Source organism: Myotis nattereri, assembly GCF_964212035.1.
Source record: "Myotis nattereri genome assembly, chromosome: 5".
Classification (NCBI taxonomy): Eukaryota; Metazoa; Chordata; class Mammalia; order Chiroptera; family Vespertilionidae; genus Myotis; species Myotis nattereri.
In genome coordinates, this window is record NC_138080.1 from 76,903,299 (window position 1) to 76,921,483 (window position 18,185).

The 18,185-nt window shown below is 39.5% G+C and overlaps 1 protein-coding gene across 2 annotated transcripts in view; it reads right to left on the reverse strand.

Moving 5' to 3' along the window:
• Nucleotides 1-1,767: 1,767 nt before the first annotated feature.
• Nucleotides 1,768-18,185, reverse strand: part of CDKL3 (cyclin dependent kinase like 3) — a gene marked incomplete at both ends in the record, with an annotated part of 43,105 nt that continues 26,687 nt past the window's right edge. Inside the window, 6 exons of one of the 2 annotated variants that reach the window (XM_081091096.1) lie at nucleotides 1,768-1,836; nucleotides 5,613-5,710; nucleotides 6,523-6,685; nucleotides 13,193-13,286; nucleotides 14,452-14,780; nucleotides 14,874-15,027. In XM_081091096.1, coding sequence (XP_080947222.1) covers nucleotides 1,768-1,836; nucleotides 5,613-5,710; nucleotides 6,523-6,685; nucleotides 13,193-13,286; nucleotides 14,452-14,780; nucleotides 14,874-15,027 — 907 coding nt within the window. Of the gene's footprint in view, nucleotides 1,837-2,750; nucleotides 2,846-5,612; nucleotides 5,711-6,522; nucleotides 6,686-13,192; nucleotides 13,287-14,451; nucleotides 14,781-14,873; nucleotides 15,028-18,185 lie in introns of those variants that run through there. The other variant, XM_081091095.1, reaches the window with a different exon arrangement.

The following is an 18,185-nucleotide window of genomic DNA, read 5'->3' on the forward strand; positions in this document are numbered from 1 at the left end:
CGCTATGATGTACACTGACCACTAGGGGGAAGATGCTCAATGCAGGAATTACCCACACTGACCTGGTGGTCAGTGCGCTCCCACAGCCAACCTCCCATTGCCGGCCAACCTCCCGCAGTCTCCCCCTCTCACCGCCCCCCTCCCCCACCCCGTCCAGCAGGCTCTGGTCGGCAGCTGGCAGCTGGCAGCCGGCAGGAAGGCCCTGGCCGGCTAGGCCTAGGGACCCCACCCATGCACGAGTTTCATGCACCAGGCCTCTAGTCAGTTTATGAATGGTATTTAAGCCCAGCTTGTGTGGCTCAGTGGTTGAGCATTGACCCATGAACCAAGAGCTCATTGGTTTGATTCCTGGTCAAGGCACATGCCTGGGTTTTGGGCTCAATCCCCAGTAAGGGGTATGCAGGAAGCAGCCAATTGATGATGTTCCTCTCTCATCAATGTTTCTACCTTCCTCTCCTCTCCTCTCCTTTCCTCTCTCTCTAAAAATAAATAAAAATGAAAAATTATGAAAGGTATTTAAGACCATGTATCTGGATAAGCTCACCAAGGGAGTGTAGACAGAACACAGAATAGGTCTAAGAACTGAGCCCAGATACTTGATGTTTCTCTCTCTGTCTCTCCACCTCCCTCCCACTCCCTAAAAATCAATGGAAAAATAATCTCAGTTGCCCTAGCCGGTTTGACTCACTGGATAGAGCGTCGGCCTGGGGACTGAAGAGTCCCAGGTTTGATTCCGGTCAAGGGCATGTACCTTGGTTGCAGGCACAACCCCAGTAAAGGGTGTGTAGGAAGCAGCTGATCGATGCTTCTCTCTCATCGATGTTTCTAACTCTCTATCCCTCTCCCTTCCTCTCTGTGAAAAATCAATAAAATATATTTTTAAAAAATAATCTCAGTTGAGGATTAACAAAAAAATAAAAGAAAATTAAAAATAAAGTAGAACAACAAATTAATGTTTCTCTCTCTAAAATAAATAAAAATGTAATAAATAAAAGAGATTATAATATTATAATACAAATTATGCTTTCCTTTGTTTTTCATGTCTACTTTTAATAAATAAAAAATCAGGTAGTGTTTTGGTAAAACACCAGATAATCCCATTTTATTGGTTTTTTGTTTGTTTTTTAAGAATAGGACAATTGAGAATTTTGGCACTATTCTTCTTTTGGGTTGTATATAATTGGGTTTTATTAGATAAAAAAGGTTTATAGCACACAAAAGCACTATCTGATGGAACTAGAAAACTGAAAGAGTGCTGGTAGTTGTTTATAAGGATAAAAGAATTTAACACTTGAATATCATATAATTTACAGATATTTTAAAAATATTATAAATACTTTCACAGCTGACTAACAGAACATATGTTTAATCATTTAATGTTATTGAACAGCTTTTAGAACAATGGGTCAGACATTTCATGAAGAACTCACTTCAGAAAGCCTGAGCATCCTAGGGAATAATTGACATTTAAAGTTATGTGACTAGCAGAGGGCAGAGATCAGTCTAAGTACAGTGTGTCCTATGACAGGATGTGTTACCTACTCAGTAATCATGGCAAGTAAAGAGGCAGAAAGACAGATGACTTTAATTTCAAATCAGAGCATCACATCAACAGAATTCTTAGAAGAAAGATGAAAACAGTGAATGGTTTGCTAACAAAATGAAGTGGAATGATGCTAATGCAGATGAACGGCCTACTTACAGCTCGTTACATTTCTACTGTATATAAAATAAAAAGGGAAGACTTGCCAATTTGTATTTTAAGATTTAAAAGACGCTACCCCCAAAAAATCTGCTCCTCTTCAAATTCTTCTCCGAACAATGGCCATCTCCACCCTAAAATTAGAAACCAAGCCAGTAAGAACCAGAGATAAGAATGTAAATATATATTGCCAAAACTTTACCTATTAATGTTACATTTTATGTAACAACATATTCTATTAAACTACTAAATGATAAACATGCTGGTCAAACCAGAAGATTTGCTTCACTGCTTTGCTCAATTTCCATCCTTATTAAACACAACCTTCATGATGTGTTTAAATGCTGTTCCAGAATGTTCAGCGTAGAAGCAAACCCATGTTTCATTCTTATCAAATATATTTGTTTGCTCAGAAATATTTGGTGCTCCCAGACATTGGGATCTTATTTTATTTTACATTAAAAATTTTTTCCTTCTGTAATTACAAAGTTTTGAGCCTAAGCTAAGAATGACCACTAATCAAACATGACTGAGATAATGAATGTATCATTAAAATTATATGACTTGCCCGCTGGTGTTGCTCAGTGGATTGCGCATCATCCCATGCACCAAGAGGCCACTGGTTCGATTCCCAGTCAGGGCACATGATCTGGTTTCAGGTTTTGGGTTTGATCCCCAATAGGGAGGTGCAAGAGGCAGCCAATCGATGTTTCTCTCTCATCAATGTTTCTATTTCTCTCTCCCTTTCCCTTCCTTTCTCTCTAAAATAAATAAAAACGTTAAAAAATAAAAATAAATAAATTAATTAAAATTATATGATTTAATATAAGCTGTAGTTTTATTAGGATGTACCAGTCAGGCAGTTTTTATATATATATAATTTAATGTTCAAATTAAGAAAACATAAATAATTTAAAGATTAATACATTTAAAAACAAATTTAGGTGAATATATATTTATCTACACAAAATTTATTATATATTTGTAGAATTATCTAGTAGCATTTTTTGCATGTAATATTAAAAAAAGGATTTTTTAAAAACCATACAGTGATTCTGGGATTCCCTGCATTTTCAGCTGCTGCCTTTTCTATTCTGCATCTGGCAGGTTCTTCTTCCTTTCAGTTTGTGCATTTCCTGCATTCTAAAAAGTAAATAGAAACAAGGACCTTAATTGAGGAAATGGTGAGTCTTTGGCTAAGGAAATATAGCCACAGATAAGTACTTGTACTTTGCACCTGGAGGCTGTTTCATAGGGTTCAGGGAGACTATCTAGCAAAGTATTCTCATTATCATCATGAAACAGAACTGAAGGTAATTTTTGTATGGGCTCTTATCTCTGTTCCTAATACACTCTTTAGCAGTAATTTCGGGTTTCTCTTTAGATCACAGAGTCTCTTCAATGCATGCATGTACTATTTCAGCATACATTTAAGATGCCTAAAAGAGTTTAATGTACAACTGGGAAGTTAGGTAATTCAAAAACAAGTCAATGACAGAGCAAAGAATAAAACAAATAAGTTGCTAGTACCTCTTATATTTTTAAAAACATGTGATATTCTTTTTTGCTCTAAACTGTTATAACAAACTACCAACTCAAAATTTAGAAAATATTCTTAATTCTGACATTAATTTATTAAAAGTGTCTAGAATAGCCTTAGATGCAATTTCAGTCACTTGTCAAAACTGCATTTGAATGGGCAATACAAATAAAATACAATCACCATTGATAACTTCTGGTTGTTTCTCTTTTTTAATTTTTTCTAATAACTACAACCGTTTCAAGGTCATTCTTAAAAATGCCATCTTTTTAGAAGTTCTACACCATATGAGCAAGAAGGAATTTTCCCTTTCTATTTACTTTTGTATTTTAAAATTACAGAACTATCTTAAGAGTTCTTTTCTTTTTGCATTGGCATGTAATTGTAGTTCCAGAGGGGCTCTCTGAGGACAGAGGGATAAATACATAATAGCACATTACTAACATGCCCAAACTCAGGAGCCCTAACTCACCAATCATTCAAAATATGTGCAAATGACTCCCATTTGACCCTGTGATCCCACTTCTAGGAATATATCCCAAGAAACCAGAAACACCAATCAGAAAGGATATATGCACCCCTATGTTCATAGCAGCACAATTCACCATAGCTAAGATCTGGAAACAGCCTAAGTGCCCATCAGTAGATGAATGGATTAGAAAACTGTGGTACATCTACATGATGGAATACTATGCTGCTCTAAAAAGGAAGGAACTCTTACCATTTGCAACGTCATGGATGGAACTGGAGAGCATTATGCTAAGTGAAATAAGCCAGTCAATGAAGGAAAAACACCACATGATCTCACTCATTCATGGATAATAGAGACCATTATAGACTTTTGAACAATAATAGATACAGAGGCAGAGCTGCCTCAAACAGATTGTCAAACTGCAGCGGGAAGGCCGGGGAGGGTTGGGGGGCAGGAGGTAGGGGGGTAAGAGATCAACTAAAGGACTTGTATGCATGCATATAAGCATAACCAATGGACATAAGACACTGGGGGATAGGGGAGGCTAGGGGACTGTCTAGGGCGAGGGGATAAAATGGACACATATGTAATACCCTTTGTAATACTTTAAGCAATAAATAAAAAAAAAATATGTGCAAATGGTGTGCTGTTCAACATCAAGTCACCAAAGTTTAAAGCAACCTTAATACTTTTTATAATTAACTAAAAGATGACCACTAGTGGCTTTCATGTTCTAGCTAGAAAATTTCTCCTTTCTGCAAAATGAACTGGAGAGCTCTTACCATGTTCTAGGCCAAGAATAAAGTATAAACGTCACAAAAAGTATATCTAACAATGTCGGTAACTGTTTTACTTGAATGTTGTAGAGATTGAACAGACTTAGTTAAAATACCTTCTTAAGTAGTTTCAGATCAGAATTTCTTCATTTTTCTAATTTACTCAAATTTCCTTGATAGGGATGTGCTAATTTTATCATGAATAAAAATGTAATCAAGCTCTGGGCTGTGTGGCTCAGTTGGTTGGGTGTTGTCCTGTGCACTGAAAGGTTGCTGGTTCCATTCCCAGTCAGAGCACGAGTCCGGGTTGGGGGCTTGATCCCCAGCAGGGGGCATGCAGGAGGCAACCCTCTCATAACAATGTTTCTTTCTTTTCCTCTCCCTTCCTCTTTCTAAAAATCAGTGAACTATTATTTTTTAAATGTAATCAGTTTTTTTTTAAAAAAATAAGAAACTGGGATAACAAAGTTGCTGACCTCCCGAAAATAGAAGGCTAACTATGTGATTTAATTCAGTGGGTGCTCTGCACAATCCCCTTCTTTCAAAAGAATATGCTTAGAGAGTATTCATTTGGATGTTTAGGGCTTCAGATTTCCAAGTAAAATTCAAGACTCTCTCTGGTGGGTCGGGGCTGGGACATTTCAACAAGATTACCTGATAGCTAGCTAAGAGCAAATATTTGTGAAAATAGGACAGCAGGTAGACAGAAGGTATTCGAGAACAAATTGGAGGGGAAAAAACAAACCAGGAAGAGGCTCAAGACAAATCTGTTCTTGTGGCCAGTATACCATAAGTTTATACCATTATTCATTTCCTCTGGCATAGGTTACTTGTCCAATGCTTGGTAATACAGATAACACATACTCCTTTCCCTGAATACAATATTCTAATCACTTCAACATTCAAATAAAGGCTGGTATTCATTACCCTCCCCCGCAAAAAAGTTATAAAACTTTTAGTAAGTAGTTATTCTGGAAATATATATATCGGTTTCTCAACTTCAAAGATTACAGAATTTTTAATTTTTACATAACTTTCCAATGATAATAACAAATTTACACACCAAGTCAAGGATTCTAAACAGCATTCTTTAGTTAAATCTATAAACAAAAAATGTTTTACCTCTTGTTTTTCTTGATTTTGGTCCACATTAAGTAAAGTTGGTATTTTAGATGAATCTGTTTTCTTTGATTCCTTCTTTGGCACTTTTATCTGTTTAACTTTTGCAAAAATATATACAACAATGACAACTTATTATTCTTCATGAAAATTTTACTTTCCTTTTTAAGAGTTTCAAATGGAAATTCTGATGCCCACTTAAGTCAGTTCCTCACTTTATTGAAAAGGGACTGAACAAATTATGAGTTGTAATGGTAAAATGCACCAGTCATAAATTATTTGTTTTATAACTTTACAAGTAATATATCATTAAAAGAATACATGTATTTTTAAAATTCTGAGTATAACTGTCAAATGGATCGGATAATTCCTCTTGAACTGTACAAGTACTATATTCTTGCTATTATATTAAGTTTTCACAAGGTGTCACTGTTCTTCAAAGAACATAACATTTACTCTGCCAAAAAATGAGTTTCATTTTAAGAAATCAATACCTGTTAAAAATCTTCATCTACTAATTCCGTGGATTCCTGAAGCTCATATATAATTCCTGCCATTATATGGGCAAATAATCATGGGTAAACATAGGAAATTGATTTGTTCCAGATCATATACTGAACCAAAACCACCTTCTTTAAAATACTGTTCTTAACATTTCAACAATACTAAGCTAATAAAATATTTAACTTCTAAAGTTTTCTTAACTTTTCTTTAAAATTTTCTCATTTAAGTCTCGCCCCTTATTTGATGATGGGGGGTGGGGAGGAGGGCATCCTCATCTGCTGAAAATATTTTTCACAGTAATTTACTATTTTCTACCTAGATCACGCTATAACGTGCAAGTTATGTTAGAAAAACGGTTTTGTGAAAGATAACATTGGGAGATTTGTAATGCTGTGCAACAATTATGTACCTTCCATTCTTTTCATCTCGCTTGATTGTATTATGAAAGGCAGTTTTGGGAAATGGAATTCTCTCCTGTCAGGTCTGGAGAAATTCAGCTTCCTTTTATTTCCACTTGCCATATGGTCACTTTGACTGGTCCGCTCACTGAATACACCTTTCTCCATTTGGTTCTAAACAAACAAATAACCAAGAGTTAATCTGAAGAAAAATGTGTAACTATTCAATGACAAGCCTAGAATTGTTAGCCATTCAGATGGTATAAAGGCAGTGGTCGGCAAACTGTGGCTCGCGAGCCACATGCGGCTCTTTGGCCCTTGAGTGTGGCTCTTCCACAAAATACCGACTTCTGCGCATCGGCCACGAAGTTTCAATCGCACTGTACGTGTGCACCCGCACGTGGTATTTTGTGGAAGAGCCACACTCAAGGGGCCAAAGAGCCACATGTGGCTTGTGAGCCGTAGTTTGCCGACCGCTGGAATAAGGTATGCATAGCAATGCCTTCTAAGAGAGAATAACAATAAATACATAAACAGATTAAAGTTCAATAAAAGTTTCATAAAGCAACATTATTTTTAGCATATTGAATATTCTGGGAATAATAGTCTTGATCATGAGAACCACAATCTTAACTTTTAATTTTTTTTTTAAATATATTTTATTGATTTCTTACAGAGAGGAAGGGAGAGGGATAGAGAGTTAGAAACATCGATGAGAGAGAAACATCGATCAGCTGCCTCCTGCACACCCCCCACTGGGGATGTGCCCGCAACCAAGGCACATGCCCCTGACCGGAATCAAACCTAGGTCCCTTCGGTCCGCAGGCCGACGCTCTATCCACTGAGCCAAGCCGGCTAGGGCTTAACTTTTAATTTTTAATCCTATTCATTATACTCTGACTTTGGACAAATTGCTTCAATTCATTTTATTAAAAATTTACTTCTCGCCGAAACCGGTTTGGCTCAGTGGATAGAGCGTCGGCCTGTGGACTGAAAGGTCCCAGGTTTGATTCCGGTCAGGGGCGTGTGCCTGGGTTGCGCGCATATCCCCAGTGGGAGATGTGCAGGAGGCGGCTGACTGATGATTCTCTCTCATCGATGTTTCTGACTCTCTATCTCTCTCCCTTCCTCTCTGTAAAAAATCAATAAAATATATTAAAAAAAAAAAAAAAGAAAGCAGGTTCAATTCCCAGTAAGGGCACATGCCCATGTGGTGGGTTCAATCCCCAGTACGGGTGCATATAGGAGGCAACCGATCAATGTTTCTCTTTTTCTCCCTCTTCCTTCTTCTCTCTCTAAAATAAATAAAAACATATTGTTATTTTTTTTAATATATTTTATTGATTTTTTACAGACAGGAAGGGAGAGGGATAGAGAGTTAGAAACATCGATGAGAGAGAAACATTGATCAGCTGCCTCCTACACACCCCCTACTGGGGATATGCCTGCAACCAAGGTACATGCCCTTGACCGGAATCGAACCCGGGATCCTTGAGTCCGCAGGCTGACGCTCTATCCACTGAGCCAACCCGGTTAGGGCCATATTGTTATTTTTAAAAATTATTTTTCAATTTAAAAATAATGTGCTCTGGACACTGGGAAAACCCAAAAGGAAAATAAATTACTTGTGAACTCGGCGTTCTGGAAAACCTTTTATGTTTTCTGATGTTGCTCATTTGACAACAGATGATAAAAACTTTCCTAGGTTAACTGAACTGTCTGGCTTCAAGGTGAGGGCTGAAGGAGCAGCTTTCTCCCAGACTCAAGTGCTGGCAGAGGCCATTGTTCCTCTGCCCATTCCCCCCAGAGCTGGTGGCCGACTCCATATCTGAGTCTCCATCAATCTAGCTAACTAACATGTTTCCCCAGCCCCGATGATTCCCTGAAATCCCACTCCACCCAGTTTGTAGGCATACAAGTCCAGTGGTATTTCCATATAAACAGCCTCTCTTGCCTCATGCTTCAGACTTTCCTAAAATCTCACAAACAAGTAGCATCTGGCCTCTGTGTACCCCATATCTTTGCTAAGTGGCCCCACACCTGGCACTAGTAGCAGCCAGCCTTGGACCACAGCTTGGCTTCTCCTGGGCACCTCTAAGCTCAGCATAAATAACAGCCATTGGCAGATTGCTTTATAGCTCATGCTGGGTGGCCCCAGGCAGGGCACAGGTGGTGGCTGACCCAGTGGATAGCTTCAGATCACACCAGATTACAACCCAACCACCTCCATTAGTGACACCCTCAAGGGGTAGGTTCAGTGGGCATCAAACCCCACTGAGGCAAGTCCTTTTCCCTTAGTTTCAGCTGGTCCTAGAAGCTGATTGGCTTGGGGAGTCAATTTCTCCCAGTGATGTGCCAACAGCAATCAAGGCTCAACTACAACAGGACATTGCACACAGCCCACACAGGGGCGCAAAGCTTGGGTGACTGGGGAGGCTTCACCAATGGGCCCTACAGTACACCTAACAAACAAGGACACTCTACCAAGTCCAGGAGACATGGCAGCTCTACCTAATACACAGAATCAAACACAGGGAAGCAGCCAAAATAAGGAGACAAAGAAACAGGTCCCAAATGAAAGAACAGGAGAAATCTCCAGAAAAAGAACTAAATAAAATGAAGGCAAGCAAACTACCAGATACTGAGTTCAAAACAATGGTTATAAGGATACTCAAGAAACTTAGTGAGAATTTCAACAGCATAAAAGATAATATGAAAACCATAAAAAAAGAGTGATCAGAAATTAAGGATACACTAACTGAAATGAATAAATGACAGGGAGTCAACAGTAGAGTAGATGAAACAGAGAATCAAATCGATTACTTAGAATATAAGGGAGCAGAAAACAACCAAATAGAATAGCAAAAAGAAAAAAGAATCCAATGAAATTAGGATAGTGTAAAAAGCCTTTGGGACAACTTCAAGCACACCAACATTTGCATCGTGATGATGGAAAACTTCCCTAACCTGGCAAAGAAAACAGACATACAAGTCCAGGAAGCACAGAGAGTCCCATACAAGATGAACCCAAAGAGGCCCACACCAAGATACATCATAACTAAAATGCCAAAGGTTAAAGACAAAGAAAGAATCTTAAAAGCAGCAAGAGAAAAGCAGTTAGTAACCTACAAGGGAGCTTCCATAGGATTGTCAACTAAGTTCTCAGCAGAAACTTTGCAGGCCAGAAGTGATTGGCACAAAATATTCAAAGTGATGAAAAGCAATGACCTAAAATCAGGATTACTCTTCCTAGCAAAGCTATCATTTATAATCAAAGGACAGATAAAGAGCTTCCCAGACAAGAAAAATTAAAGGAGTTCATCACCACCAATTCAGTATTATATGAAATATTCAAGGGTCTTCGTGAAAATGAAAATAAAACAAAAAAAGCTGGGGTAAAATACTTATACCAGACAAAATAGACTTTAAAAAAAAGCCAGAACAAGAGACAAAGACCCAGAAACTCCACCTCTGGGTATTTATCCAAAGCAACCCAAAACACTAAATTGAAGACATACACATTCATGTTGTTTTTTATTACACTTTAAAATATATACATACATATATATATATATGTATGTATATATTTTAAATATATTTTTTATTGATTTTATAGAGGAAGGAAGAGGGAGAGAGAGAGAGAGAGAAACATCAATGACAAGAAAGAATGATTGATTGACTGCCTCCTGCACACCTCACACTTGGGATTCAGCCCACAACTTGGGCATGTGCCCTGACCCTGAGTCGAATCATGACCTCCTGGTTTATAGGTCAAAACTCAACCACTGAGCCACACATGCCAGGCAGCATTCATATGTTTATTGCAGCATTATTTACAATAGCCAAGATATGGAAGCAATCTAAGTGTCCATCAATAGATGAGTGGATAAAAAAGAAATGGTGCATGCTGGCTGGTGTTGTTCAGTGGTTAGAGTACAAGCCTGTGCACCGAGGGGTCATGGGTTGGATTCCTGGTCAAGGTCACACGCCTGGGTTTCAGACTCGACCCCAGCCCTGGTCGGGATGCATGCAGGAGGCAACCAATCAATGTGTCTCTCTCACACCCTTCTCTCTCTCTCTTCCTATTTCTATATTTCTCTCTTTCTCTCCCCTCCTCTCCCTCCCTAAAAGGAGCTTAAAGTATTACAAAGGGTATTACTCTCTCTAAAAGGCAATGGAGAGAATGTCTTCGGGTGAAGATTAACAGATAACAAACAAACAAACAAACAAACAGAAGTGGTGCATATATACAATGGAATATGATTTGGCCATAAAAAAATGAAATCTTGGTATCTGTGGCAATATGGATGAACCTAGAATGTTTTGTGCTAGGTGAAATAAGTCAGTCAGAAAGACAATGCCAGATGATTTCACTTAAATGTGGAATCTAGAAAACAAAATAGACAAACAAATAGAACAGAGGCAGACTCATAGATGCAGGGAGCACTTTGACGGTTGTCAGATGGGAGAGGGGGTTGGAGCAATGGGTGAAAGAGATGAAGGGATTCAGAAATGCAAATTGGTGGTTGCAGAATGGTCATGGGGATGTAGAGTGCAGCATAGGGAATATAGTCAACAATATTGTACTATGTATGGTGTCAGATGGATGCTGGATGTATTGGGGTGATCACTTTGTATTAGATAAATGTCTAATCACAAGGTTATACACCTGAAGCTAATATAATATTGTAGGTCAACTGAAGTTTAAAAATAAAAGGCCATGGCTGGGTAGCTCTTTGGTTAGAGCGTCATCCCAATATACCAAGATTGCAGGTTTGGTCCCTGGTCAGGGCACATACAAGAATCAACCAATGAATGCACAAATAAGTGGAACAACAAATTAATGTTCTTTGCTCTCTCTCTCTCCCCCTTCCTCTCTTTCTCACAATCAACAAATAAAAATATTACAAAACATAAGACTACCCTTTAAAAATTTTTTCATAAAAAGGAAAAGAAAAACTTTCCTAGGTTAATGAATAATCTTCCACAATGTAATATATAGTATCCCATTGTGTAGATATACTCTAATGTATTTAACCAGTTTGCTCCTGGATGAATTTGTTTTCAATTTCTTATTGTAAATAACACTATGGTTCAATTTTTTTTTTAGTATTTTTTTTTTATTGCTTAAAGTATTACAAAGGGTATTACATATGTGTCCATTTTATCCCCCCGCCCTAGACAGTCCCCCAGCCTCCCCTATCCCCCAGTGTCTTATGTCCATTGGTTATACTTATATGCATGCATACAAGTCCTTTAGTTGATCTCTTACCCCCCTACCTCCTGCCCCCCAACCCTCCCCAGCCTTCCCGCTGCAGTTTGACAGTCTGTTTGAGGCAGCTCTGCCTCTGTATCTATTATTGTTCAAAAGTTTATAATGTTCTCTATTATCCATGAATGAGTGAGATCATGTGGTATGTTTCCTTCATTGACTGGCTTATTTCACTTAGCATAATGCTCTCCAGTTCCATCCATGACGTTGCAAATGGTAAGAGTTCCTTCCTTTTTAGAGCAGCATAGTATTCCATCGTGTAGATGTACCACAGTTTTCTAATCCATTCATCTACTGATGGACACTTAGGCTGTTTCCAGATCTTAGCTATGGTGAATTGTGCTGCTATGAACATAGGGGTGAGTGGTTCAATTTTTTAATAAGTACTTTTCTATGTTAAAAAAATGAGGGAATGAACTACACTGATTATTTTTTTCTAGTGAAAACTAAAATGTATCTTTTTGGCAATTGCTTTATTCTATAAAGTAAGGTATTAACATTTTTGAGGTGCAAAAACAAAAAAACAAAGCTGTACAGACAATAGTACAATGAAGGCCAGTGAAGAGGGGGAGTGGGGTACAGAGGGTCATTGGGGGGAAGGGAGACATCTGTAACAGTTTCAACAATAAAAATAAATTTTTAAAAAAGTCTTGTGACTTTTAAAATATATATATTTTATTGATTTTTTACAGAGAGGAAGGTAGAGGGATAGAGAGTTAGAAACATCGATGAGAGAGAAACATCGATCAGCTGCCTCCTGCACACTCCCTACTAGGGATGTGCCCACAACCAAGGTACATGCCCTTGACCAGAATTGAACCTGGGACCCTTCAGTCCGCAGGCTGATGCTCTATCCACTGAGCCAAACTGGTTAGAGCAAGTCTTGTGACTTTTAAAGGTGAAACATTTAACACCCCCTCCCCCCAAGTAACACACTGAATACACAAATCAAGTTAAAAGATTAACTAAAATTGTGAAGGCACTAAGGAAATGATGGCCTATTTTCATCTCAGGAGGGGAAAAAGGAAACTAAATGTACATTTTAATAAATATTGGTACCCCAGAGATGGAGAAAAGGGCAAGGGGACCAGTTAGAGGGATAATGTTGAAAGAGGCCATAATTCAGTTTTTGTTCTAGATAAGGCTTTTCGAATTGCTATCTGATTGAATTATAGCATTCAAAAAGAGGCTAAGGATCAGGGACCAAAATATTTGTGGTTCAAACTCAATCATATAACCAGTGTGTTTCTGCTTTTTTTTCCTAGTTCTTGCATTTTAGAAGAGAGTGAGTAAAGATATTGTTCTTTAAATCCCTGGATCCATTTGTAACATGAATAAAGAAAAATAATTGTGAAAAAAAAAAAAAGAAAGAAAGAGGCCATAATTTAATGACTAGCTTCTTGCCTTACTTGAGTGGGACCTGTATCCTCTTGCCTGTTATTAGTCATAGCGTGTCCAATAGATTGTGAGGACGTATGTCTCTTTTTTGCTCTTTCAGTTAACCTATTATTTAAAAACAAGTAAATAGTTATTACAACTCCCCAGAAGTGCTTCTGTTTTGAGTAAGTTATACCATGGAAGTCTAGTTAGAACACTGAGTGCCAAAATGCAATTGTCAGTCTTTAAGTGCTCGCTGCTCTAAGTAGAGAGGTGAAAACAGAGAGGAGAACAACTCGGTTATGGCTAACATCAGTGGTAACAACCATATTTTAGGGTGATTCCAATTGGTCCACTTGGTCCCTTCTATCTGATCTGAACCTGGGTCTTTGAATTTCTGGGTTTCTGAATTTCTGAACTTGCTGTCCAAAGCTGGTTTACAACCATGGTTATTGCAGCAATAGTTTTTGGGTCATCTCAAGAACAACTGAGCTCTTGCTGTCTGGAACCTGCTGAACCTTTCGACTGGCACAGGCATGTCCACATAGACAGGTCCGCTTGCCCACCTCTGCAGAGCACTAAGTTTCCCGGCATATAGCCCAAATCAGTCTGGCGGGATCAGCTTGGGATACTGAACTTAGTCTCCTTCCTCGTCTACATATATTGTAGTTTCCCTAAATTTAGAACCGGTGACTTACTAGACAGACCCTGCCATCCATCACACTGCCCTTGATGAACAGACTGATGCACCATTCTCTCAATCTGTATTAGTAGCTAAAACTAGCCCAATATGTTGGTTTACTCCCAAAATATTTGACTTTGAAAGACTATTTGACTATAAAAGGTTATTCTCAACCATCCTCTCTCCATTTAGAGAATTCTCTTTGATACAGAAATAAAGCTTACTTTGTTATACCAAGGCAGGTCAATACTAGGACTTAGGTCATAGCACCTTTTTTTCCTCTCCAAATGAGAAGAAATGTTTCTAAGGTTTTGTGCTTTTTTGTGTGTGTGTGTTTAGTTTTTGTTTATTTGTTTGTTGGAAAATTGGGGCTTTTCCAAAAAGCATTAGTGAAAAATTAAACTTCTGGATAGCCAAGAAAAGTTAATTTCTTCTACAGTATTTATAAGAAGGACTCAGTAATGGGCCATTGTATGATTATAATTTCAATGTGTCTTCAAATTCAGTTTACATACAGATACTATGAATCTGATTCTTTGAATACTATTATATAGGAACATTATATTACTTAGGTCCATTTCCTTCTGTCTCTTTTCTGTTAGAACTCACCTTGAATTGGAGTGGGAGAGATTTGAATTGAGATTGGAAGCCATCAAGTTACTGCTAGTTAGGTTGATGGGTGGCATCATCATATTACCTCCAGCATGTGGATTGTCTTTCATGCCAGTAGAGTTAGTGCTGGGATTGGCAGGGTTTGGTGGTTCATTGATTACAGATTTTACATTTTGAGACACAGTATGAGCATTTTCAATTGCATCTGACTGACCATGTCCACTTTCATACTCTGTCTTTTTTGGTTCTAAGGTATCTACTTTTCCTCCTTTGACTTTAATAACTCTGTTTTTTATTTCCTTGGGCTTTTTCTCTTTTTCCATTTCCTGGAATAGATACATCCACAATCTGAGTCTGTAATTTTTATCATTAGTGTGCTAACTATAATGTTACTGGTTAAAAAGAAAAACAGTTTTTACCTTTCCCAAAACTGAAGTTCGTAGAAGTGTATCAGTATGCATTGTTTTTCTTTCATCTTTCATAAGTTCATTTTCTTTAGAATTCTCCTTTGACTTTATGAATGAATTGACTTTTGCTTCTTGTAGTAATTTAGCTCTTAGTTCTGGTATGAATCTGATAAAACAAGCAATATTAACCAATAATCTTTTTACTTATGTAGATAATTTTATCTTTAATAGACCATTTAATCAATTAATTTACATTTTAACCACAGAATAAATAAGTAATCAAGAATGCATGCCCAGCCCTAGCCAGTTTGACTCAGTGAATAGAGCGTTGGCCTGCGGACTGAAGGGTCCCAGGTTCTATTCCAGTTAAGGGCATATGCCTAGGTTGCGGGCTCAATCCCCAGTGGGGGGCATGCAGGAGGCAGCCAATCAGTGATTCTCTCTTATCATTAATGTTTCTATCTCTCTCTCCCTCTTCCTTCCTCTCTGAAATCAATAAAAATATATTTTTTAAAAAAGAGCAAGCATTCTTGTTAAAAAAAAAAAAAAGAATGCATGCCCAAAATGGCCAAATATTTATTTACCCAATACAAATTGCTTCCTGGTAAAGACCAATCTTTCAATTTTGCCATGGGAGTCCTATATAATAAAAGGGTAATATGCAAATTGACCCTAACAGCAGAATGACTGGCAATGACTGGTCACTATGACACACACTGACCACCAGGGGGCAGATGCTCAATGCAGGAGCTGCCCCCTGATAGTGCGCTCCCACAGGGGAAGCTCTGCTCAGCCACAAGCCAGGCTGACGGCTGCCAGCACAGTGGTGGTGGCGGGAGCCTCTCCCGCCTCCTCAGCAGCACTAAGGATGTCCGACTGCAGCTTAGGCCTGCTCTTCACTGGAAAGTGGACATCCTCTGAGGGCTCCTGGGTTGCCAGAGGGATGCCTGACTGCCAGTTTAGGCCTGATCCTTCGGGAAGCAGGTCTAAGCCAGCAGGTGGATATCCCCCGAGGGGTCCCAGACTGCAAGAGGGCACAGGCCGGGCTGAGGGTACCCCCCTCCGAGTGCACAAATTTTGTGCACCGGGCCTCTAGTTTACTATAGAAAACTTTTACAGCAAGAACCAAGATGGCAGCATAGGTAACTGCCTGTACTCACCACCTCCTACAATCACATCAAAATTACAACTAAAATACAGAACAAATATTATTCAGAATCACCTGAAAGCTGGCTGAATAAAAGTCCTACAACTAGAGAAGTAAAGAAGAAAGCACACTGAGACTAGTAAGAGGGGCAGAGGCGGGAAACAGGCTGGTCAGACACCCACATGTGCCATTTTTTGAATCATGAGGCTGTCCATGTGGAGCAAGGGATCCCAGCCCCACACCAGACCCCAGCTCAGGGTTCCAGAGCTGGGAAGAAAAGTGTCCAAAACTATGGGCCATAACAACCAGCAGGGATTGTGGCTGAGGGAATCAGAGGTTACTGGGATCCCAGGTGTTCCCCTTAAAGAGCCTGCACACAAACTTACCTGGTCCTGCTTCTTCTGAGCTCCAGCACCAGGGGGACCCAGACACATACAGGGAGGACCTGGATTATCTAGCATCAGGGCAGGAAATCAGGGGCAGCTTTCTCCCAGATGGGTTTGCTACAGGGGTCATCATTCCTGTGCTGGGGCCTCCCCTGTTTCAGGGCTGACTGGCAGCCATGTCTGAGTCTCCATTAGCCTGGAGCACACTGTTTGCTCCACCCTGGGGATTCCCTGAGACCTTGCCCCATCCATTTTGCAGCCCCAACCAAGCTGTCTACAGCAGCTTTTCCATATGAATGGCCTGTCCTGGCTCAGGCTTCAGACTTTGCTAAAATCTCTCAAAAAAGCTGAAGCTGGTGACAGCTTGCCCCAAACCTATCAATAAAAGGCCTAAGACCCAACACTAGCACCAGCATGCCTCGCTTCACAGCTGGGCCTCACCTGGGCTTCCAAGCCCAATACAAATAGCAAATAGCAGCCATCTGAAGATCCCTTTGTAGCTCCTGCCAGGTGGCCCCAGACAGTGGCTGACTGCACCTTCCTGGAGGCCCCTAGAGCTAGTGCAGCTTCAGGCCATAGCAGATTACAAATCTACACATCCACAAGCAACACACTCAAGAGGCAGACTCGGTGAGTACCAAAAGCGCCACTGAAGCAAATCCTGCTCCATAGGGGTGTCTCCTACACAACAATTCTCCCACCTTAGTTACAGCTCATCCTCACAGCCAATTGACCTGGAGGTCAACTTCTCCCAGTGATGCCAACAGCAATCAAGACTCAACTACAAGACTGTGCACATAGCCCAGATAGGGGCACACCTAGAGTGTCCAGCTCAGGTGACTGGGAGGCTAAGCCACTGGGCCCAACAGGACACCTACTACACAAGGCCACTCTACCAATTCTAGAAGACACAGAAGCTCTACTTAATACATAAAAATAAACAAAACAAGCAGCCAAAATGTGGAGACAAAGAAACATATCACATAGGGAGGAAAAGAAATGGAAGCAAGCAAATTATTGAAGACTGGGGTGGGAAATTACTGACTGTGTGTGGGAGGCAGCCAATGGATGATTCTCTTATCATTGATGTTTCTATCTCTACCTCTCCCTTCTTCTCTGAAATTAATAAAAATATATTTTTTAAAATGCCAAGGGTTAAAGACAAAGAGAATCTTAAAAGCAGTTAGTTACCTACAAGGGAGTGCCCATGAGATTGTCAGCTGATTTCTGAACAGAAATTTTGCAGGACAGAGGGAATGGCAATAAATAGTCAAAGTGATGAATAGTAAGGAGCTACAACCAAGATTACTCTACCCAGCAAAGCTCTCATTTAGAATCGAGGGTCAGCTTTACAAACAAGAAAAAACTGAAGGAGTTCATCACCACCAAACCTGAAATGTTGAAGGGGATTCTTGAAGAGGAAGAGAAAGAAGAAGGGGGAGGAGAAGGGGGAGGAGGAGGAGGAGGAGAAGAAGGGAAGATGAAGAAGGCTCAAAAATATGAACAATAAAATGGCAACAAATACATATCTATCAACAATTTAAATCTAAAAATCAAAATAAATGAACAAGAAATCTAATGAAAAAAAATAAACTGGTGCATAAAATAGAATCAGAGGCATGGAAGCATGGAAGAGACTGATGAACCTCAGAGGGAAGGAGGAGGGGGAGCAAGAAGCGATTAACCAAAGAACTTACCTATGGACACAGACAGTAAGGCTGGGGTGGGGTGGGAACAGGGTAGAGGGTAGCAATTGGTGGGGGGGGGAAGAGGGGGACATCTGTAATACGC